Source organism: Pelophylax lessonae (assembly GCF_965119305.1).
Source record: "Pelophylax lessonae genome assembly, chromosome: 6".
Lineage (NCBI taxonomy): Eukaryota > Metazoa > Chordata > Amphibia > Anura > Ranidae > Pelophylax > Pelophylax lessonae.
The window spans coordinates 52,262,416-52,280,442 of record NC_138773.1 but is presented as its reverse complement, the minus strand read 5'-3'; the positions used below and the strand labels follow the sequence as shown (position 1 = coordinate 52,280,442).

The window sequence follows — 18,027 nt, the reverse complement described above, 5'->3', positions numbered from 1 at the left end:
TCTCCATAACAGCACTGATGCTTGGTAACATCAGGGCAAGAGAGAGTTCTTAGCCCTGTGTATGCTCCAAGCCACGATCAGTACTTTCTTTCCTTGCTTCCGCTCTGCTTCCAACTGCCAATACCTGGATCATCTGCTGGTGGCACTGTGCTTTTCAGAGCAGAAGGTTGTAGTTTCGGTGTCCACCAGCACGTGTCCCCCAGCAGCCAGCAGATCCCAGTAATCGGTTTCCACCTAAAGTGGTTGTAAATCCACTCTTCTAACTTTTACCTATAGGTAAGCCTTAAACTAACTTTTACCTATAGGTAAGTCTTAAGTACTGTAAGGCTTACCTATAGGTAAGCCTCACAGTACCTATAAGGCTTACCTATAGGTACTGTAAATATCTCCTAAACTTGCACCGTTTAGGAGCTATTTAAATTTCATGCAGCTGATGACGTCATTGGCGCTCTGAAGAAATGGCCGCCCGTGCCGTTTCTTCAGAGCCCTGTGCAATGACCGGCCGGCAGCTACCGTGTGCATGCGCGGGAGTGATGTCACGCGGCTCCCAGCCAGTAGCATAGCCGGAGTCCGCAGACCAGGAAGGAAGATGGCTGAAGATGGATGCGGCCGCCAGCAGGGATGACGAGGGCTTAGTTTGGAGGTAAGTGTCACATAATGTTCTAGTATACGATGCCTACTAGCACTTTATGCATTTACTTTGCGGGGAAGAAAAAAAAGAAAAAAAAATAGGAAGAGTTTACTTCCTCTTTAATGCTGACTACTGGGAGGGTATTTAGGTCCTCCCCTACTAGTGCCTCCTGCTCCATTGTGTTGCTGCTGCCAGATACTGTTCGTTATGGACCCTGATCCTGCTCCTTCCCTGTACCCTGCTGCCTTGTACCTGCTCCCCCATGTTCCTGATCTCAGTTTTGGTTTCCCCCTTACCATCTGCTCCCCGCACCTCTGGTTTTCCCCTGCTCTTCTGTTCTCCCCATTTTGTTTAAATTTAGTTGTTAGTTAGGCTTCCTGTTTGTTATGTTGAATAGTTAGTTATTCTGTCACTGGGTTTTTGGTTCACTTATATTCTTATGTTTGCTTTTTGCTGGTAATTGGATGGTTTTGTTTCACTGTAAATAAATCTTACAATAAATATACAGTATATGATCTGTTTCCAGTTTACTGAGTGTAGCTACACAGGTTTGGCCATCCTGCTGCTGATTCCTGACACCTACTTACTAGGGCTGCAGAGGTTGCTCCCTAATGTTCCTCTATGGCTGACGAGTGTAACAAAAGGTGCAAAATGTGATCTCAGCAGCTCTTTATAAAAGGTGCCATCTTTACTGCTCAATACAGATTGCCACTAAAGGCAGAATCTAGAAATTTGTACGAGGGATACAATAAGAAAAATGAAGGTATAAAAGAAGTCACATGAAAAAAAAAAACTTTGTTAAAGTTTACAATAATAACCTAAAATCAACATAAAGGAAAATAACCTTTGCCAAAGCAGAGGTTATTTTCAGCCATGTTAATTTCAGCTCTGTTTGGCTGCATTGCTGAAAATAATGATAAATTAAAGAGGTTGTAAACCCCAAATTTTTTTTTTCTTTTTTTCAACCTGAAAGAGAAACACATAATCGCATACTAGCTCATTATGAAATACTTACCTTAGAACGAGCCCCCGCCTTGCCGCCCGCTTACCTGTATGACGGGCGACATGTTCAGTCGCCCGTCTTCCGGGATCGCGGCATCCGGCCATCTGATTGGCCAGAGCCGCAGTGACGTCACTCCCACGCACGCGCGCGGGAGCCGACGGTCACGGCACGGGGCTCTGAAGGAACGGCACCAGCGGCCGTTCCTTCAGAGCGCATGCGCCAGTGATGTCACTGGCTGCATGTAAGGTAAATATCTCCTAAACGGTACATGTTTAGGAGATATTTACAGTACCTATAGGTAAGCCTTATCATAGGCTCACCTATAGGTAAAAGTTGCAGAGGAGGGTTTACTTCCTCTTTAAACAAAATAAGCAAAAGCAAGGAGAGGCTGTTACACATAATGCTGTTCACTGACCTGATTGGTGAGCCAAACAGATGAGTATTCTCCTCACATCTCCTCTGACCTTCCTCACTGATAGAGAGAACCTGTCACAGGACACAAAACATGCAACTGAAATAAAGATATTTGCTTTATAGCTGAACTCCGAGCACCAAAACATTCATTGAAAATACTCAATATTCACAATGGACATGAATCTACTTTGTGTGAGTCAAATAATATTGCAAACCTAGATATTATCTTGTAAATAGAGCAGTGACATCATCACTGTGCTGTGCAGAGAACAGAGCTGTGGGAGGGACCCAGCAGGCTCCACCTACTACAGACTTCCTGCAGAAGACTACAGGAGGGGGCAGAAACAAGACCAGTCACCCTGCACAAGGAGAGAGTGCAGCACTGGGTGGTCTTCATTACAGGAAGTTTCTCTACAGAAGGAAAGTCTCACACTGGATTACTGCACAGATCTGGAAGAAATACACAAAGCTCACCAAGATCCAAGGAGGAATACCCATGACTTATGAATTTAGACAAAATTTGCTTATCCCAGAGTTCAGCTGTAAGAAAAGTTCAAAAGTCTGTTTTGGACAAAAATGTTTTGACAACAACCTTTTTTCCGGTTTAGCATAGATTGGAAGGGTTAGAGCCCCTGTGGACTTTTTTTGCTGTGTGACTCCCCACTGGGGATATTCACTCTCTCCAGGGGCAGGCTTAGAGGTAAGCAGAAAAAGAGGCCACTTTTGGGGATTCAGCTATAGGGGGACACAAAAAAAGCAAGACCTGCCCTGGCCTTTTACCCCTTGGGTGCAGAAGGACCTTTTGGCAATAACCAAAAACTCCACCAGAGAAGACCATAAAATTGTTGCCAACATCCCAGTATTGCATAGAAAGAGGAAAAGAACCCCAGACAGATATGGGACTTTTAAGGCCACTAACCACCAACTAATGAGAAAGTTCTATGAAAGCATACATTTTATGACATCATTTAAAATATGTAACACCAGTACAGAATTTACAACAAAGTGTTGAAAGATAATGGATGAGTACTTATTGTACAGATATGTGCACAATGTAAGAATGTCTCCTCTTCATCCCAACGCGTTTCAGGAAGAGTTTCAATTCTTTCTTCAGGGGTGATGTAGAAGAGAGATGGCATAATTGTTTAAATAATAATGAGAAATATCTCATACAGCCGTTAAGCTAAAAACAGAATATGCTTTTGCATATCCTGAAACGCGTCGGTATGAAGAGGAGACATTCTTACATTATGTACATACAGTGGGGAAAATAATTATTTGATCCCCTGTAGATTTTGAAAGTTTTCCCACTTACAAAGAAATGAAGGGTCTATAACTTTAATCATAGGTGTATTTAAAAATGATAGAGACAGAATATCACACATGATACAAATATTATAAATTGAGTTGCAGTTCAGTGAATAAAATAAATATTCGATCCCCAAGCAAAACATGACTTAGTACTTGGTGAAGAAAGTCTTGTTAGCAAGCACAGAGGTAAGATGGTCCTTGTAGTTGGTGACCAGATTTGCACACATCTCAGGAGGGATTTTGGTCCACTCTTCTTTACAGATCTTCTGTAAATCCTTAAGGTTTCTTGGCTGTCGCATGGCAACTTGAAGTTTCAGCTCCCTCCATACAATTTTCTATAGGATAAAGGTCTGGAGGCTTGGTAGGCCACTTTATGACCTTAATGTGTTTCTTCTTGAGCCACTCCTTTCAAGCCAACAAGATGGCCACCATGCCACGCCCCTGATGACGTCATACGATGACGAAACGCGTAGGTAGGAGTCAATGACGTATGACGCTGGTACACGCTGGGACATGGCTCCCCGGCTCGGACAGCAGGAAAAGAAGGTAAGGAGGCAGACCGTGGGGGGGGGGGGGGGGGGGAAACGTGTTGCGGGGGAGGAATGTGTCGCCTGCCAAATGACTGACCGACTGGGGTGGTGCGCATTGGTCCCCCCCCCCCCAATTACCGAGCACCAGCCACCACTGATTTTCATTAGGCTTATAAGTACAGGAAAGGTTTTTTCCTCCAATCTGACCATCAAAAAAAAACCTATTTATCACAAAATCTTATTTTATTAAAGAGAATGTGATTTCATAGTGTCAAGTACTTACATGACGCAAGATGGCCTCTTCTCCCACAGCTTTTAGTAGCCCTTTAGTGTCCACTTGTCCCAAGCGTAGGATGTACAGGGGGCGGCCATCTGAAATACAAACAAATACAATGGGGATAGCATGAGAGGAGTCTGGATATTTAGCTTTTATAAGTAGAACTCAAAATAAAAATGTGTTTTCCTTGAATCCCTTCTCCATATAAAAAGATAAATTCCCAATTTCTAGTTACCCTTTCCATGCTCCAGTACTGTCTCCTTAGCCTAGCACTGGCAGTCCACTTTGGGCAGAACAGTCATCATATCATTCTGCCCATTTCTTGTGAGCCCAGTCTTTGTTTACTTGCCCCCTAGGGGGCACATTATCAAACAGGCTGGGCTCATGGTACTCTAGGATTAAGCAGTGCTTAAATAAAAGGATGCCCGTAACCCTCTTGCCGCTACCGAGGGAGGAAGAAGAAGCTACCATGAGGTCACTGGACTAACTAGAAGACTGCGGGAGAATGTTTTTATTGCTGTCTACGTCCCCACTGGGATTTTACCACTCTTCCCAGGCTGAGGGGTAGGCACAAGGGAAGGTCACCTTGTGTGCTTTACCAGTAGGAGGGTGCAAAAAGGAAAAGACCTGCAACCTTTCTTAAATAAGAGGTGACAGGGGCGGGCTTCTGGAAAAGAGGAAGGCAGGTTGTGGATAAATCCTGGAGTTTGGCTTCAAAACAACATAGTACTGAATGGAGGAGTGTGGGATTTTGGGAGGGGCGTTAGAGTTCCACAAATAAAACAACAAAATAATAAAAAATGGCATTGGTTCCCTTTTCTCAGGAGTATAGTAAATGTAAATATAAGCAGCTGGTGGGGCTAGCGAATAAGTGGACCTGTTGCTTTGGCCATTCTATTAATACAAAGTACAAAAATAGACCGAATATGTTTACCGGGAATTAATAATTTGTGTATGCTGAATTACTGAATTACTCCAAAAACATTAAACGACTAAATTCATAACTAAAACATGTGAACAGTGAAATAAGTGTAAACGGCCTTGGCTGCAGAAAGAGTTTATGTATTCTCAGCAAGTTTTCCAATTTGGATATCTCTGATAGCACATCCAGGTTCTAACCCCACTTTTCCCTACTGCGGTTACAGTTATAAAATTTGGCTAAGGACCAACTCAGCCTGTGATTGGATAGTGAAGGAGCAGTAACACGCTTATGAGGTCAATTCTCTCCCCTCCTCCTATCATCCAGTATACTATGCAATGTAGTAAAGGCTGAATGGCTGACAGTGTTGTACCACGCTCCCCCATCCTAAATCAAGCAGTGCAGGTAACTACAGGAGGCTAATATAAAGACAGACTTTCAGGTGAAGAAAACTGGCAACTGATCGCACACTGGATGCCGACTGTGACCAAAACGAGACCAGGTGATGTAAGATGGCTTCAGCTCTGCCCTCCACCCGCAGGAGAGGTCACTCAGATTGTGTTTCACATCCTAGTGGGCTTAACTATTGGGGCCTCAACAATTACGCCTACTAGGGGGCGAAAAGTGTCGGAGGGACCTCTCCTGCAGCTGGACAGAGTTGAAGCCATCTTAAGTTACCTGGTTCAGTTTTGGTCACAGTGAGTCGGAGTCTAGCGTGCGATCGGTTGACATTCTTCTGTAGTGAATGGTTCATTACCTGTCATGTTGGCTGATATCAATGATAAGGAGCATTAGAGTGGTACTTTTTTTGTTTGTCTACATACAAACTTTCAGGTGCTATTTAAAATACTTCTGAGGATGTTTTAAAATGTTACTAAACCCAGTAATATAAAAAATGTTCATCAGCTCTCCCGCACTGCCCACAGCTTATAAATAATCTTTTTACATTAAAATACTGCAACTATATACCTTGTTAGCTGATCTGTATACCATGGTCACGTGATACTCTGCAGGGTCCACCCGAGTCCAGAGTGTTCATGTAGGAGGTGATTTTGCTGCCTCTTGAAATCCTCTATAGCCTGTGTCCTCATCCTTTTATGGGAGGTGTATCATCCATCAATCAAGATGTGCATCCCACCCACTGTGTTCTTTTTTAGTTACGGGGCATGGAGGAGGAGGGAGGGACTGGGCTGTCATTTAGGATCTGTTTACACGCCCAAATGTGTGATGTTAATACCATGTGACCTGAATAGCTCTGCTAAAACCAAGAAGTGTTCCCTCCAACAATAGAGACCAAACTGAGCATATGCAGCTGAACTACACTTACTGTGTTTTATCTGAACTTGCCCAGAGTGAAAGTGCAGGAGGGGGAGGATCTGTGCATACAGGATCACACAGCCTTTTTACACAATGCTGAGGATTAATCACTTAGGTTACACAGTTAGTATAACAAGCATGCTATTCTGCATCTATAGACAGATTTTATTGTTGTGGGTTTAGTAACACTTCAATTAAACATAATTGGGGTAAATGGGGGTATGTATATCTGCCTATACTTTTGCTTTTAAGGTCAAGTAACCTTTAACCGGTTTCCGACCGCCGCAAGTCCATATACTGCGGCGGTCAGCCCCGGCCAGGCAAAGTGACGTACCGGTAAGTCACTAGCCTGGGAGCCAATAGCGGGCGAGCGCGCGCCGCTGGAGCCGCGCTCCCACCTAGGCTCGTTCAAGGACACCTCCGTGCGTGTGACCGGTGGACCCGATGTCCGCCGGTCACTCGCGATCGTCCGCTGTGAATGGAGAAAGGCAGGCGGCTAATGTTAACAAAGCCGCCTGTCATTCTTCCCTGTGTAAAAGCACTGATCTAACGGTCCTGCTATGTAGGATCGTTGATCTGTGCTGTTACACACACAGCCACATCCCTGCACAGTAAGAAGCACGCCCCTAGGGACACACATAGTCACTGCATCTCTAATAAAGTTAACCCCTTCCCTGCCAGTGTCATTTTTACAGTAACAGTGCATATGTTTAGCACTGATTACTATAGTTATGTCACTGGTACCCCCAAAAGTGTCAAAAATGTCAGTCAATGGTCCAATCTGTTCGCCACAATCCCGCAAAAAAAAATTGCAGATGGCCGCCATTACTCGTTAAAAAAAAAAAACAACAAAAATGACAAAAATCTTTCCCTTAGTTAGAAAACGCAATAACTTTTGCACAAACCAATCAAAATACGCTTATTGTGATTTTTTTACCAAACATAGGTAGCATAAAACAAATTGGTCAAAATTGTAAAAAAATTTAGATTTTTAAATTTTTTTTTGGGGGGGAATTTCATATAAAAAAATGTGAAAAATATTCTTATTTTTGCAAAATTGTCGCTCTTTTTTTGATTATAGCGCATCAAAAAACCGCACAGGTGATCAAATACCACCAAAAGAAAGCTCTATTTGTGGGAAAAAAAAGGACGTCAAATTAGTTTAGGTACAGCGTCGCACGACCGCGCAATTGTCCGTTAAAGTCACACCGAATCGCAAAATACCCCCTGGTCAGAAAGGGGGTAAAATCTTCCGGGGCTTAAGTGGTTAATGGGGGACACAAGTGACTGCAAGGAATACTCATTACTGGAGTCTCAGAGCACTGCAAAAAGTCATTGGGTAACTCAATCCACTGGTCCCCACATAAAACATAACAAAAAACCCTAAAAGATGCTTTAGAGCAGGGATCCTCAAACTACGGCCCTCCAGCTGTTGTGGAACTACACCTCCCATGAGGTATTGTAAAACTCTGACATTCACAGACATGACTAGGCATGATGGGAGTTGTAGTTCCTGAACATCTAGAGGGCCGTAGTTTGAAGACCCCTGCTTTAGAGTGTAGTTGACCTATCATTTTTTGTTGTTAAGGAAGTTGCCTTCTGTAGCACACAAGAGACTAAGACATTAGAACTGACCTTTATCGTGATAATGCCACCCCCCAGCATAGTACTCCTTCAGGATGGGTGGCGGGTGCCATGTCTGTAGGATATAGTCCACTTGGTATTGCTTGCGCCAGGACAGAGACTGAAATAGCATCTCCCGAGTTTTCTCAAAGTTGAAGTCTCGAGCGCGGAGGAAGCGCAAAATGTGCTCATCTTTAGGTATCTGCACAAAAAGATATTGCATAATGACGAAACGTAGACTTCACAAGCCTTTACAAATGTATAAGGGCTGCTAAATACTGTGGGCTCAAACTTGATCATAAGTTATTAACCTTCGATCAATCAGGAAAATGGACCACATAGAAATATCAGTACACTGCTGTAAGTCATCAGACCAGGTGTGGACATCATCCGGGATCACTAAAATAGGACTAGTTGGGCCCATGGTGAACAGAATAGATCAAGGTGTTTTTATGGTTATAAGTTATATCACAATCACAGTTCATCAACATCAGGATGTATCCCTGATTCATCGAGTCCACCAATGTAAGTTGGGACACGTTGGGGATTCATCACAATAAGGGGTTGTATACACTGATAGTTTTTAGGTTTTTGTAATCTATACATGCCAAAGCAAAAACAACTTGAAAGGCTCTCAGAGGCATCTCAGTCAGCTAGTGTACACAAAGGCAGTCAGGATGGGTTGACGACTGAGCTAAATAGGCAAAAAGTATTAGAGCAATACCATCGTTCAATACATATGTCCTATAGCTTCAGAAGTCTCTCAGTATAAGTCTTGTGGATCCAATGGGTCATCCGGGAGTGAATATGTTTCATTTACCAAAAAATCTCAGGGGAAAGTCTTGGTTTTTCAAGATAAGTTTGGACAGGTGATAGCCATTGTTCTTTAGAATGGTTAAGGACCTGCCCATACATCAGTATATTAGGTCTGAATGCGTCAGCATAGATCATGGTGCACCCATGGCTCATCAATGACTGGCCATCAACAGAGCTTCAGAAAATAGCTATGCTTTATCATAATATGTCATACCAAATTCTGGGTTTGTCAAAATAAGTTCATGGCAGGGTTCACTTAAACATCCTCAAGGCAAGTCCTTAGTTTGTCAAAATAGTTCTAAAAAGGTCAATATTTCATAGTTCTTGAAGCACGGATTCGCTCACTAATGGCAGTCCGCATGTCGTTTGAGACTTAAGGCCCGTACACACGTGCAGATTGTCGGCCGAAAAGATTCGGCCGACGACCGATCGGCCGATTGTAGGCTTGTTAGTATGATGCTTCCGACAGCCGACAGCGCACTTTCGGCCGAACAGAATCTGTTGTGCAAGCATTAAAATTTTTGTAGGCCGACACCAGAACGGCCGATTGTTCGCCAGTCAGTACAGAATTCGGCTGACAGACAGCAGATTTGCAAGACTGGGCATGCTCAGAAAAGAAAAAACACACGGAAAGTTAACCATCACATGACATCACTTCTGCAGTCGGCTGCTGTTGGCCGACAAAATTCATGTGCAGTCTTTTGCAGTTTTCAACAGACACGACAGCCCGGGGACAAAAGACGGCCGATCGTTCAGCCGACGATCGGTACGTGTGTACGGGGCTTTAGGTTCCTAACTGTTGATGGGGCATCCCCCTCCTGGGACACAGTTTGGTCCCATTGGGGTGCCTAGGGCGGGGATGTCCACCTATTTACCTGATGTTTGACAATGTACCTATGCACTAAAATTGTTATGTTGGACTGTTCTACACTGATCAACACTTGTTATTTTATGACTACTTATCTATGCAGCATGTTGCGACCATTGTCATTGCAGAATTGTTTGATTGTTTTATTCTTGCTGTACCACTAAAACTAATAAAAACTATTGAAACTAACAAAAAAAAAATATATATATTTCATAGTTCTTTAGAAAAGAGAATTTGACCATACTAGGTCCTGGTGTGCTCAGGATCATTTTTCTGAAATTGTTTGCGGTACAATCCACATTCCAGAACACAAGCATGAAAACATAGTAAAGATGTCCAAAATAAATTAATATGAAGTTTGTGGTCACTGTAAGGGGAACACCGCCACGGATGTAGAGTATAGGATATCATAAAAAGATGAAAGAACTTCAGTGTTCAGCATTTACCAGAACCAATATTATTTTAAGGGTAGAGCCATCAAAATGTATGTTTAAATAACACTGTTGCTAAAAAGAGGGAGCAAAGCAAAAAAAAAGTTATAAATATGGGGGGGTAAGTAGAAAATGAGCTTAATCTCTTCTATTCAGTGTCACAATTGGTTTCCTGAAGCAGAATGGGTCTCAGATTGGTTTAAAATAGATTTATATACCGCAGAGATTGTAAATTCATGCCAATAAAACCACTTCTTTAAAACTTTTCATGAGTACCTCCATCACAATAGATAAGATCCTCCATTATGTTTATATTATTCAACCTTAGTCAACTGCAAAGCAATTGATGGGGGTCGATTCTGTTTCTAAAGATTTTCCAAAACTTTTTAACACAGGGGAACCCTTAAAATTACTTTCCAATCTTAAGGAACCCCTGCTAAAAATGACTGTAGCTACAACTCATGATACATTAGTGTGAGGGTCAGTGGGAAGAATGCTCCTTACACTTGTGGTCACTGGAAATAATGACCCCCTTACAGATAGCTAAAACTATTAGTGGGACCCTATCTGAGAAGTAGGAATTTCTCATTGCTCGAGGAACCCCTGGAAACTTCTGGAACCTCCACGGAACCCTGGTTCAGACACCCTGGTCTAGACTAATCATATACTATAGAGAATTTTACAAAGATAATGTGACTTGAGAAGCAATAATAGCAACTGGAAGGCATAGAGTTAAGTAATCTAGTAGGGAGATCTTGCTGCAGGAACCCCTAAGATATATAATAAAAAGTGGCAGATAATGCGTCTTTTTAGAGCCCAATCACACTACTGCTACTTGTCAGCCTGACAAGTCGCTGTAGGTCGCGGTCCATTGAGTAGTACAGGACCAGTTCTAGTAGGAGCAACACAAGTCGCTCCGACTTAGAAAAAGGGTCCTGTACTACTTTGGGGCGACCTGGAGAGCACTTGCATAGACTTCCATTATGTGAAGTCCCTGCAAGTCGCGCCGAAGTCACGGTGCACACAACTTCACAGGTCGCCCCCCGAAGTCGGATCGCCTCAGTGTGAACCGGCTCTTATGCTCCCTCAAAACATGTTCATAGCTCAAAATTCAAACAAAAATTTGCAAAACAGAGAAACGTTCTTACCTTTCCCTTGTGCGTTTCCTGCAGCCATTGTCGGAGGTGGATTAAAGTACTTTGCTGCATTGGGGTGAGCTGTCCCAAATATCGCTCTATGTACTCAGCTTCCAGTTTAACACCTTATAAAAATCAACACACAAAAAGATTCAGCTTAGTAAAAGGGCTTGTTCCATAGCAGGGATGTGGTTGATCATTTGAGTGGACTATGGACAGGACTTAAGTGAACCTGTACAGCATTTTATACTTTTAAAAGTAAAAGTACTACCTAAAAAATATACCTCAAGGTGTCTGCCTATTCTGTGCCCTTTTTTATTAAATTTACATGTAGCACTGCCCCTGTAGGGGTCGCTGAGTATAGATTTCCTTGGGTTTCCCTCTGATTAACCTGCAGCCTGTTGCTTGGGTATTTTACTTAGACCAGGTGCACACTCATCCGCTCGTTATCCAATGACCAGTCTAGGAGATCTGTTTTTTGTATTTATTGGTAGAACTTGGATAGGAGAAGGAATTAGTGGGATACTCCAACTTTAACTATCTACAGATGAGGACAACTCTCACTTGGTCTCACTTGGTTGAACTGAATAGCAGACCCTCTGCTGAACCATACAGCATCTCTATGGAAGAATACGTCCTTTACTTGCTCTGGCAGCAGACTCAATGAACTCTGATTCTTCGGGACACTAACCAATGTGTATCCCCTTTTAGCTGTTCACTGACTTTACTAGCTTGAAGGGATGGCCCTCACGGAACAGGCCCACAGACATAGGTATGTACTCACAGAAGCCAGGAACAGATCCTTCTAGGTGTGTCTCCCTCCCAGTCAGCTCTACAGGACATCTGAGTTGCACTTTCTTGCGACTCCGACTCTCAGGTCCACTACCTGAGGCCACATGGCAGCCTGTAAAGAGGATGGGGCAGCGAACCCCCCTCTCTCTGGGACCACCTCTCCAGCTGAGGACCCAGTGCACATATGCTCTCTTAGTATATATATATATAGTCACCCAGCATGCCTTGAGACACCTTCCACTGTCAATGGCCAGGGCTGTATCTCCACCCATGTTCCCATTTCTCAGGTTTCCTTCCACTGTCCAATAAGCCCCTTCCTATTGGACCAGTGTGAAACAGGCAGACATTATAGTTATAATTAAGCAAATTTAATTTCGTGAAATGCGTCAACTATGTCTTGTCCCCTGTCTCTGATATTTTTGTCAACTATGGATTTTTGGATTCTTCAATAAATATATTTTTATTCATCTTCAAGTCGGAGTGCAGTTTTCTACTTCTAATGAATGGAACAGGCAGAGAACTTGAACAGCATCTGATCACACTGAGCAGACCATATCAATGGATCACTGCTCCCTGTTAGGCAGAGAGCACCTAAATTTGCCCGACAGTTTGCCTGTTAAGCAGGGAAACCCAAAATCTATACACTCTCTAGCACCTACTCAGGAGGGGGCTACATAAATATATTTTTAGCTTGGAAGTACACCCACATTGGACAGGATGATGTTAGATGGCAGAATTTAGCTGATGAGCTGACATTGGGGAAAGTAAAGTCCCAATGGGAAAGTGAAACTATATCAGTGAGTGGCACAGAAGAACATTTACTATGTAATAAAGGTAATAGCATGCCTCTTGCAGTGTTGGCTATTAGACATGACTTTTACAGGTTTAAGTACAGGTTTACTTTGACCTGGGGCGACACAAGTCGCCTCGTGAGTCGCCCTAGTGTGAATGGGGGCTAAAGGGTCTGTGGCAGAAAAAAATGTCCTGGTGTCACAAGAGACCTTTCCGTATACATAGCATGGGGTGTAAACCTAAAATCTTCACTTTCTTGACTTACCATCCGTTTCAGAAGCCTGGTTGTATCCTCCAGGCTCCCCTCTAGCCAGTCCCGGGATAAACGTCTCCTGCTGGTCAGCTCTGGAACCATCAATGCTATGGAGGTATCCTCTGGTGGCGCTCCCAGAAATAGGGTTATATCCCTCTGGTCCGCCAGGGGTCCATCGTGGGATGTGAGTGATTCCCTGAGATATCAACTCATTCAAGTAGAATTCAATGACCTCTTTTCCCTGCAATTGAGAGCATCCAATGTCAAGGGGTAGAGATAACCCTAAGTGTCCGTTCACATTGGTGCAATGCGGGAACCCTGCCAATCCACTGCGGGTTCCCGCATTGCACCCGACTCGCAGGCAGCTCACACTGCCATATGCGAACTGCTGGGAGTGTCAATACAAAGTTAATGACACCCCCAGATTAGTTCGCATATTGCAGTGCGAACTGTCAATTGGGACAGGAATCGGATCGCATCACACATGAGATCCGATTCTGGTGCGAACCAAAGAAAGGGTCCTGCACGGCTTTGGTCCGAATGCGATGCAAATTCAGCCATACAATCTGTGTGGCTGAATTTGCATCGCACAGACATCACATGTGATTTGCATAGCAGTGCGGTGCTAATCACATGCGATGTCTGACATCACTGAAGTGTGAACCGGCACTAAAACAGCTGACGAAGTGTAGCCAACACATGTTATAAAGAAAGCCCTTTTGAAAGACAGACTAATATTTCAACATATCAGTTCATTAGTGGTTGTGGCAAAGTGTCTAAGTCACTGGGGCTCCCCATTTCCTCTGCATTGCACTGCACTTATAGATTTTAATTTAACACGTTTGTTCAATTTTTAAACTGTTGGTGGAGTCAAACCAATGGTCAACTTTGGCCAAAAAATTTGGAAGGATCAGGATGGAATCGTTTTTTTTGTTTCAACTAGATTCTATTTGTGTTTGTGATTTTTGATAGAGAAAAATTAAACATGTTCATTTGTGTATGTGCTAGGAAAATATTTAATTCGGAAAGCACAATCTTCGTACGACTATTTATTTATTTAACACCATGTGCTATTACCGGTCAATGTACAGAAACTATACAAGTGCTGTACTGTTGGATATATTAGATAATATTTAATTATCTATATTTTTTAATTATTTAATATATATATATATATATATATATATATATATATATATATATATATATGCAAAAATGTATGTTATAGTTTAATAAAGTATATAATTTATTTTTATGTTTTACTGTATATTATTTAATTAATATATATATATATATATATATATATATATATATGCAAAAATGTATGTTACAGTTTAATAAAGTATATAATTTATTGTTATGTTTTACTGTATAGAAATAAATATAAATATATATATAAATATATCTACATCTATATATAGATATAGATCTATATATATATATATATATATATATATATATATATATATATATATATATAAATATTTATTTGATAAAGATAATAATTTTAATAATAATAATATAAATAATATTAAACTTATTTTATATAAATATTACATAAATTATTGATATATACAGAATTATACTATTTATGCAATACTTATAAAAATATATTATTTATGACTTAATTTCAATAAAAATACTTAATTTGACATTAAATAATAGAGCAATTATTTGGGAGGACGTACCCGCTTGATGTTGGCGGTGTATTGCTTCATGGCGATCTTTTCCACTGTGCTCTCGAAGCCAAAGAAAGACTTGATGTCCAGAGAGGCCGTCTGTTCAAAGCAGGTCCATTCCTCATTGTCAGGGTGAACCTAGAACCCAAAAAGAACTCCGCCATCATTGCTGCCATTGTCAGGGCCCCCACCCATGCTGTTTTTTTCTTTAAAGAACACCTGGGGGTTCTTTTAAAAAATAAAATATTGCCAGAGTTAGGCTTTAACATAAAACTATATTGGTATTGGGTTTGTTTTCTTTGACTTTTTTATATGTGTATACACTGTCATTGTTTAATATAATTTTTTTTCCCAAGCAAATTACAAGCTCTGTTTAATATATAAACATGTAATACAAGACAAAGGATTCCGCCAGTGCTGGCAATGTTAGCACAGCTTGCTTTGCAGCTCCACTTCTCTGATTAACTGTCCTGTGCCTGATGGAGATCAAGTTGAAAAGGGGGCTCTTCTCTTGCACCTCTCGTCCACCATCCCTGGTAGTGGTGACAGGAGATGTGAGGACACATGGTGGCACAAAAGCCAATGCTGCGGGACGTGCCAGCAGTTGGATGCAAGACAGATGACTGTGGACCAAAGCATAAGGACCAGAGGCAGGAACATGGTAGCACCCGGTTAGTGGCCAGGAATGAGGCCAGGACACTAGCCAGAGGTCACTGACAACCAGGCAATGAAGTGCAGAAACATAAGGCACAAGCAGAGTCAGGATACAAGCCAGGGTCAGTTCACAGCTGGTACTGAATCAGAAAGCTGGATACAGAGTCCAAAACACGGGCCTAAGATTACAAGTAGACAAGAATCCAAAGGCAGGTCAAAGGCAAGCTGGCTCATATACAGGAAGACAAACATCGCAGACCACTCAGCAATCTGTCTGTGTCACATTCCAGCTTAAATAGGCCGTTTGGTGTTTACATCAATGCCAAGTGTGCAAAGGCACCTACGCGCATCAGAAATATGCATATGCAACAGTCTTAGCATAGGTGTGCACAGCCTATTGCATTACGTGTGTGTGTATACTGTCAGTAGGGCAGTGGACGGTGTCAGTCAGTAGAGCAATGGACTTTGTCAGTGGGGCAAAAGACGGTGTCAGCTAAATAGTGAGCTTGCTTAACCTGTAGGACCTATAGGTGTTATATAAGCTGGCAAAGGTCTTAGTTATGCCAATACTTCTCAGTCCTGGGAAAAAAAAAAAACATTCAACATAGGTATGCACAGCATATTGCATTAGGGTGTGCACCCCAGAGCTCAAACACATGTGTGCGTGTATAAAATTAGTAGGGCAGTGGACGGTGTTAGTCAGTAGAGCAATGGACTTTGTCAGTAGGGCAGTGGACGGTGTCAGTAGTTTTTTATTTTTATTTTATTATTTTTACAATTATTTTTTAACAATTTTTTTTTCAATTTTGTTAGGAGCCCATTGGGGGGCTTTGGTGAAATATCAGAGGTCTAAACAGACCCCTGATGTCTTACTTTTGAGACAGAGAAAGCGACTGAGGACAGAGATTCCTCAGTCCCTTTCTCTGCAGCCTCAGCTGCACTGGACAGTGAATGAATGGGAAGTGCTCTGTGCTAAACGGCTTCCCGTTCATTCACAAACTAAAGCAAAGTAAACACAGCAGCCGGCGTGAGAGGAGAGGATGGAAGCCAGGAGTGCTTCAGGGGGTGGGCACAGGGGAGGCCGGGCTGTAGGGGGAATTGGCGACGTATGTAGTGATTAGGGTGTGCCTAGCATAGGGGTGCGCAGCCTATTGCATTAGGGTGTGCACCCCAAAGCTATTTTCTTTAAATGTAATTTTCTTTTATATATTTTATTGTATTTTTGTTTATTTTTTTAACTTTTAACTGCCCTTTTGGGGTGGGGGGGTTGGTGAAAAATCAGGGTTGTAAACAGACTCCCTAATGTCTTACATTTAAGACTGAGAAAGGGACAGAGGACAGGATGGGGGTGCAGATACTAGAACTGATCCCCCCTACAGTGCAGCCAGAGGAAGGGAGAAGGAGAAGCCAGCAGCACTGCAGGGGGAGGAACAAGAGGATCGATATCTGCAATAAGGCAGCACAGTCGGTCCACCTGCTCAGCAGGTGCTTGGGCCCCTCTTTTTAACTAATAGGACATGGACCCGGTACAGGATGGACCCGGTACAGGAGGGCAGGCTGTACTGCCTTATCATCGGCCCTGGCACATGGGGTAGTTAGGGTGTGCCCACCCCCTGCACATGCCTATACGTATTAGCACACAATGGACCTTTCTTTCAGAAACCTCCTACTGAGCAGTCTGATAAGCCAAGGGTCACTGATGTGAAGATTTACTGGGCTTCATTCAGCCTAGTATTAATGTTAATGTAATGACTACAGTATGACTACAGCTATATGCACTACATTAAAATGAATATGAAAGGTTTCATATCCAGTTAAAATAAAAATAACAAAAGAATATGTATTTTTTTATAATCTTGAACATAATAATAAAAACATACATAAATCTAGAATTGTATTGTAACTGTACTTCCTGCCCTCATGTTGTAAAGTGCTGCGCAAACTATTGGCACTATATAAATCCTGTATAATAATAATAATTAGTGTTGAGCGAACACGGACTGTATTATTCGTGTTCGTACCGAATAATTGGATTTTTTGTACCCGAACACGGACACGGACACTTTACTGTATGTTCGGGTAAAAATCCGTGTTCGGTCGTTTTATTTCCGGGTTTTGCATGCTTTGGCGCTCTTTTCATGGCGGGCTTTCAACAGCCAATCAACAATCGTTTAACTGGTGTGCCTTAAGCCATCCCAGCCATGCCTGCAAATGTCTCAGTAGCTGTGATTGGCCGTCTGAAGCATGTGACCAAGTCTTTATAAGTTCGAGGCAGCCGCAGCGGCGTCATTATGCTGCTTAGATTCAGGGACAGAGCACACATCAACGTGCTGGCTGCTGATTAGGGAAAGATAGGCAGGAAAAAACCATTTGTGTCCGGATAGAATTGAGGGACAGGTCGGAGTGTTTAGGCAGGGCGAGTTGTAGGCATTTTAGGGATAGAGTCTGCTGAATTATAGGGTCAGTGTCTTCTACAAACTACAATCGATATTGCTGTGTGGGGGGTGGGGTGAATCTGCACTCAATCCTGATCTACGATCTCTTCTCAATCCTGTTAGGGACAGAGTCTGCTGAATTTTAG

The 18,027-nt window shown here is 42.4% G+C and overlaps 1 protein-coding gene across 1 annotated transcript in view; it reads right to left on the bottom strand.

The window, feature by feature from the left end:
• SEC14L5 (SEC14 like lipid binding 5) overlaps positions 1 to 18,027 on the bottom strand; it is a 105,125-nt gene that overhangs the window by 17,348 nt on the left and 69,750 nt on the right. The window contains exons 4-9 of the mRNA XM_082260011.1: positions 14,802 to 14,930; positions 13,126 to 13,354; positions 11,289 to 11,401; positions 8,038 to 8,227; positions 4,173 to 4,261; positions 2,050 to 2,120 (exon numbers count right to left, since the gene is read on the bottom strand). Coding sequence (XP_082116137.1) covers positions 2,050 to 2,120; positions 4,173 to 4,261; positions 8,038 to 8,227; positions 11,289 to 11,401; positions 13,126 to 13,354; positions 14,802 to 14,930 — 821 coding nt within the window. The remainder of the gene's footprint in view (positions 1 to 2,049; positions 2,121 to 4,172; positions 4,262 to 8,037; positions 8,228 to 11,288; positions 11,402 to 13,125; positions 13,355 to 14,801; positions 14,931 to 18,027) is intronic.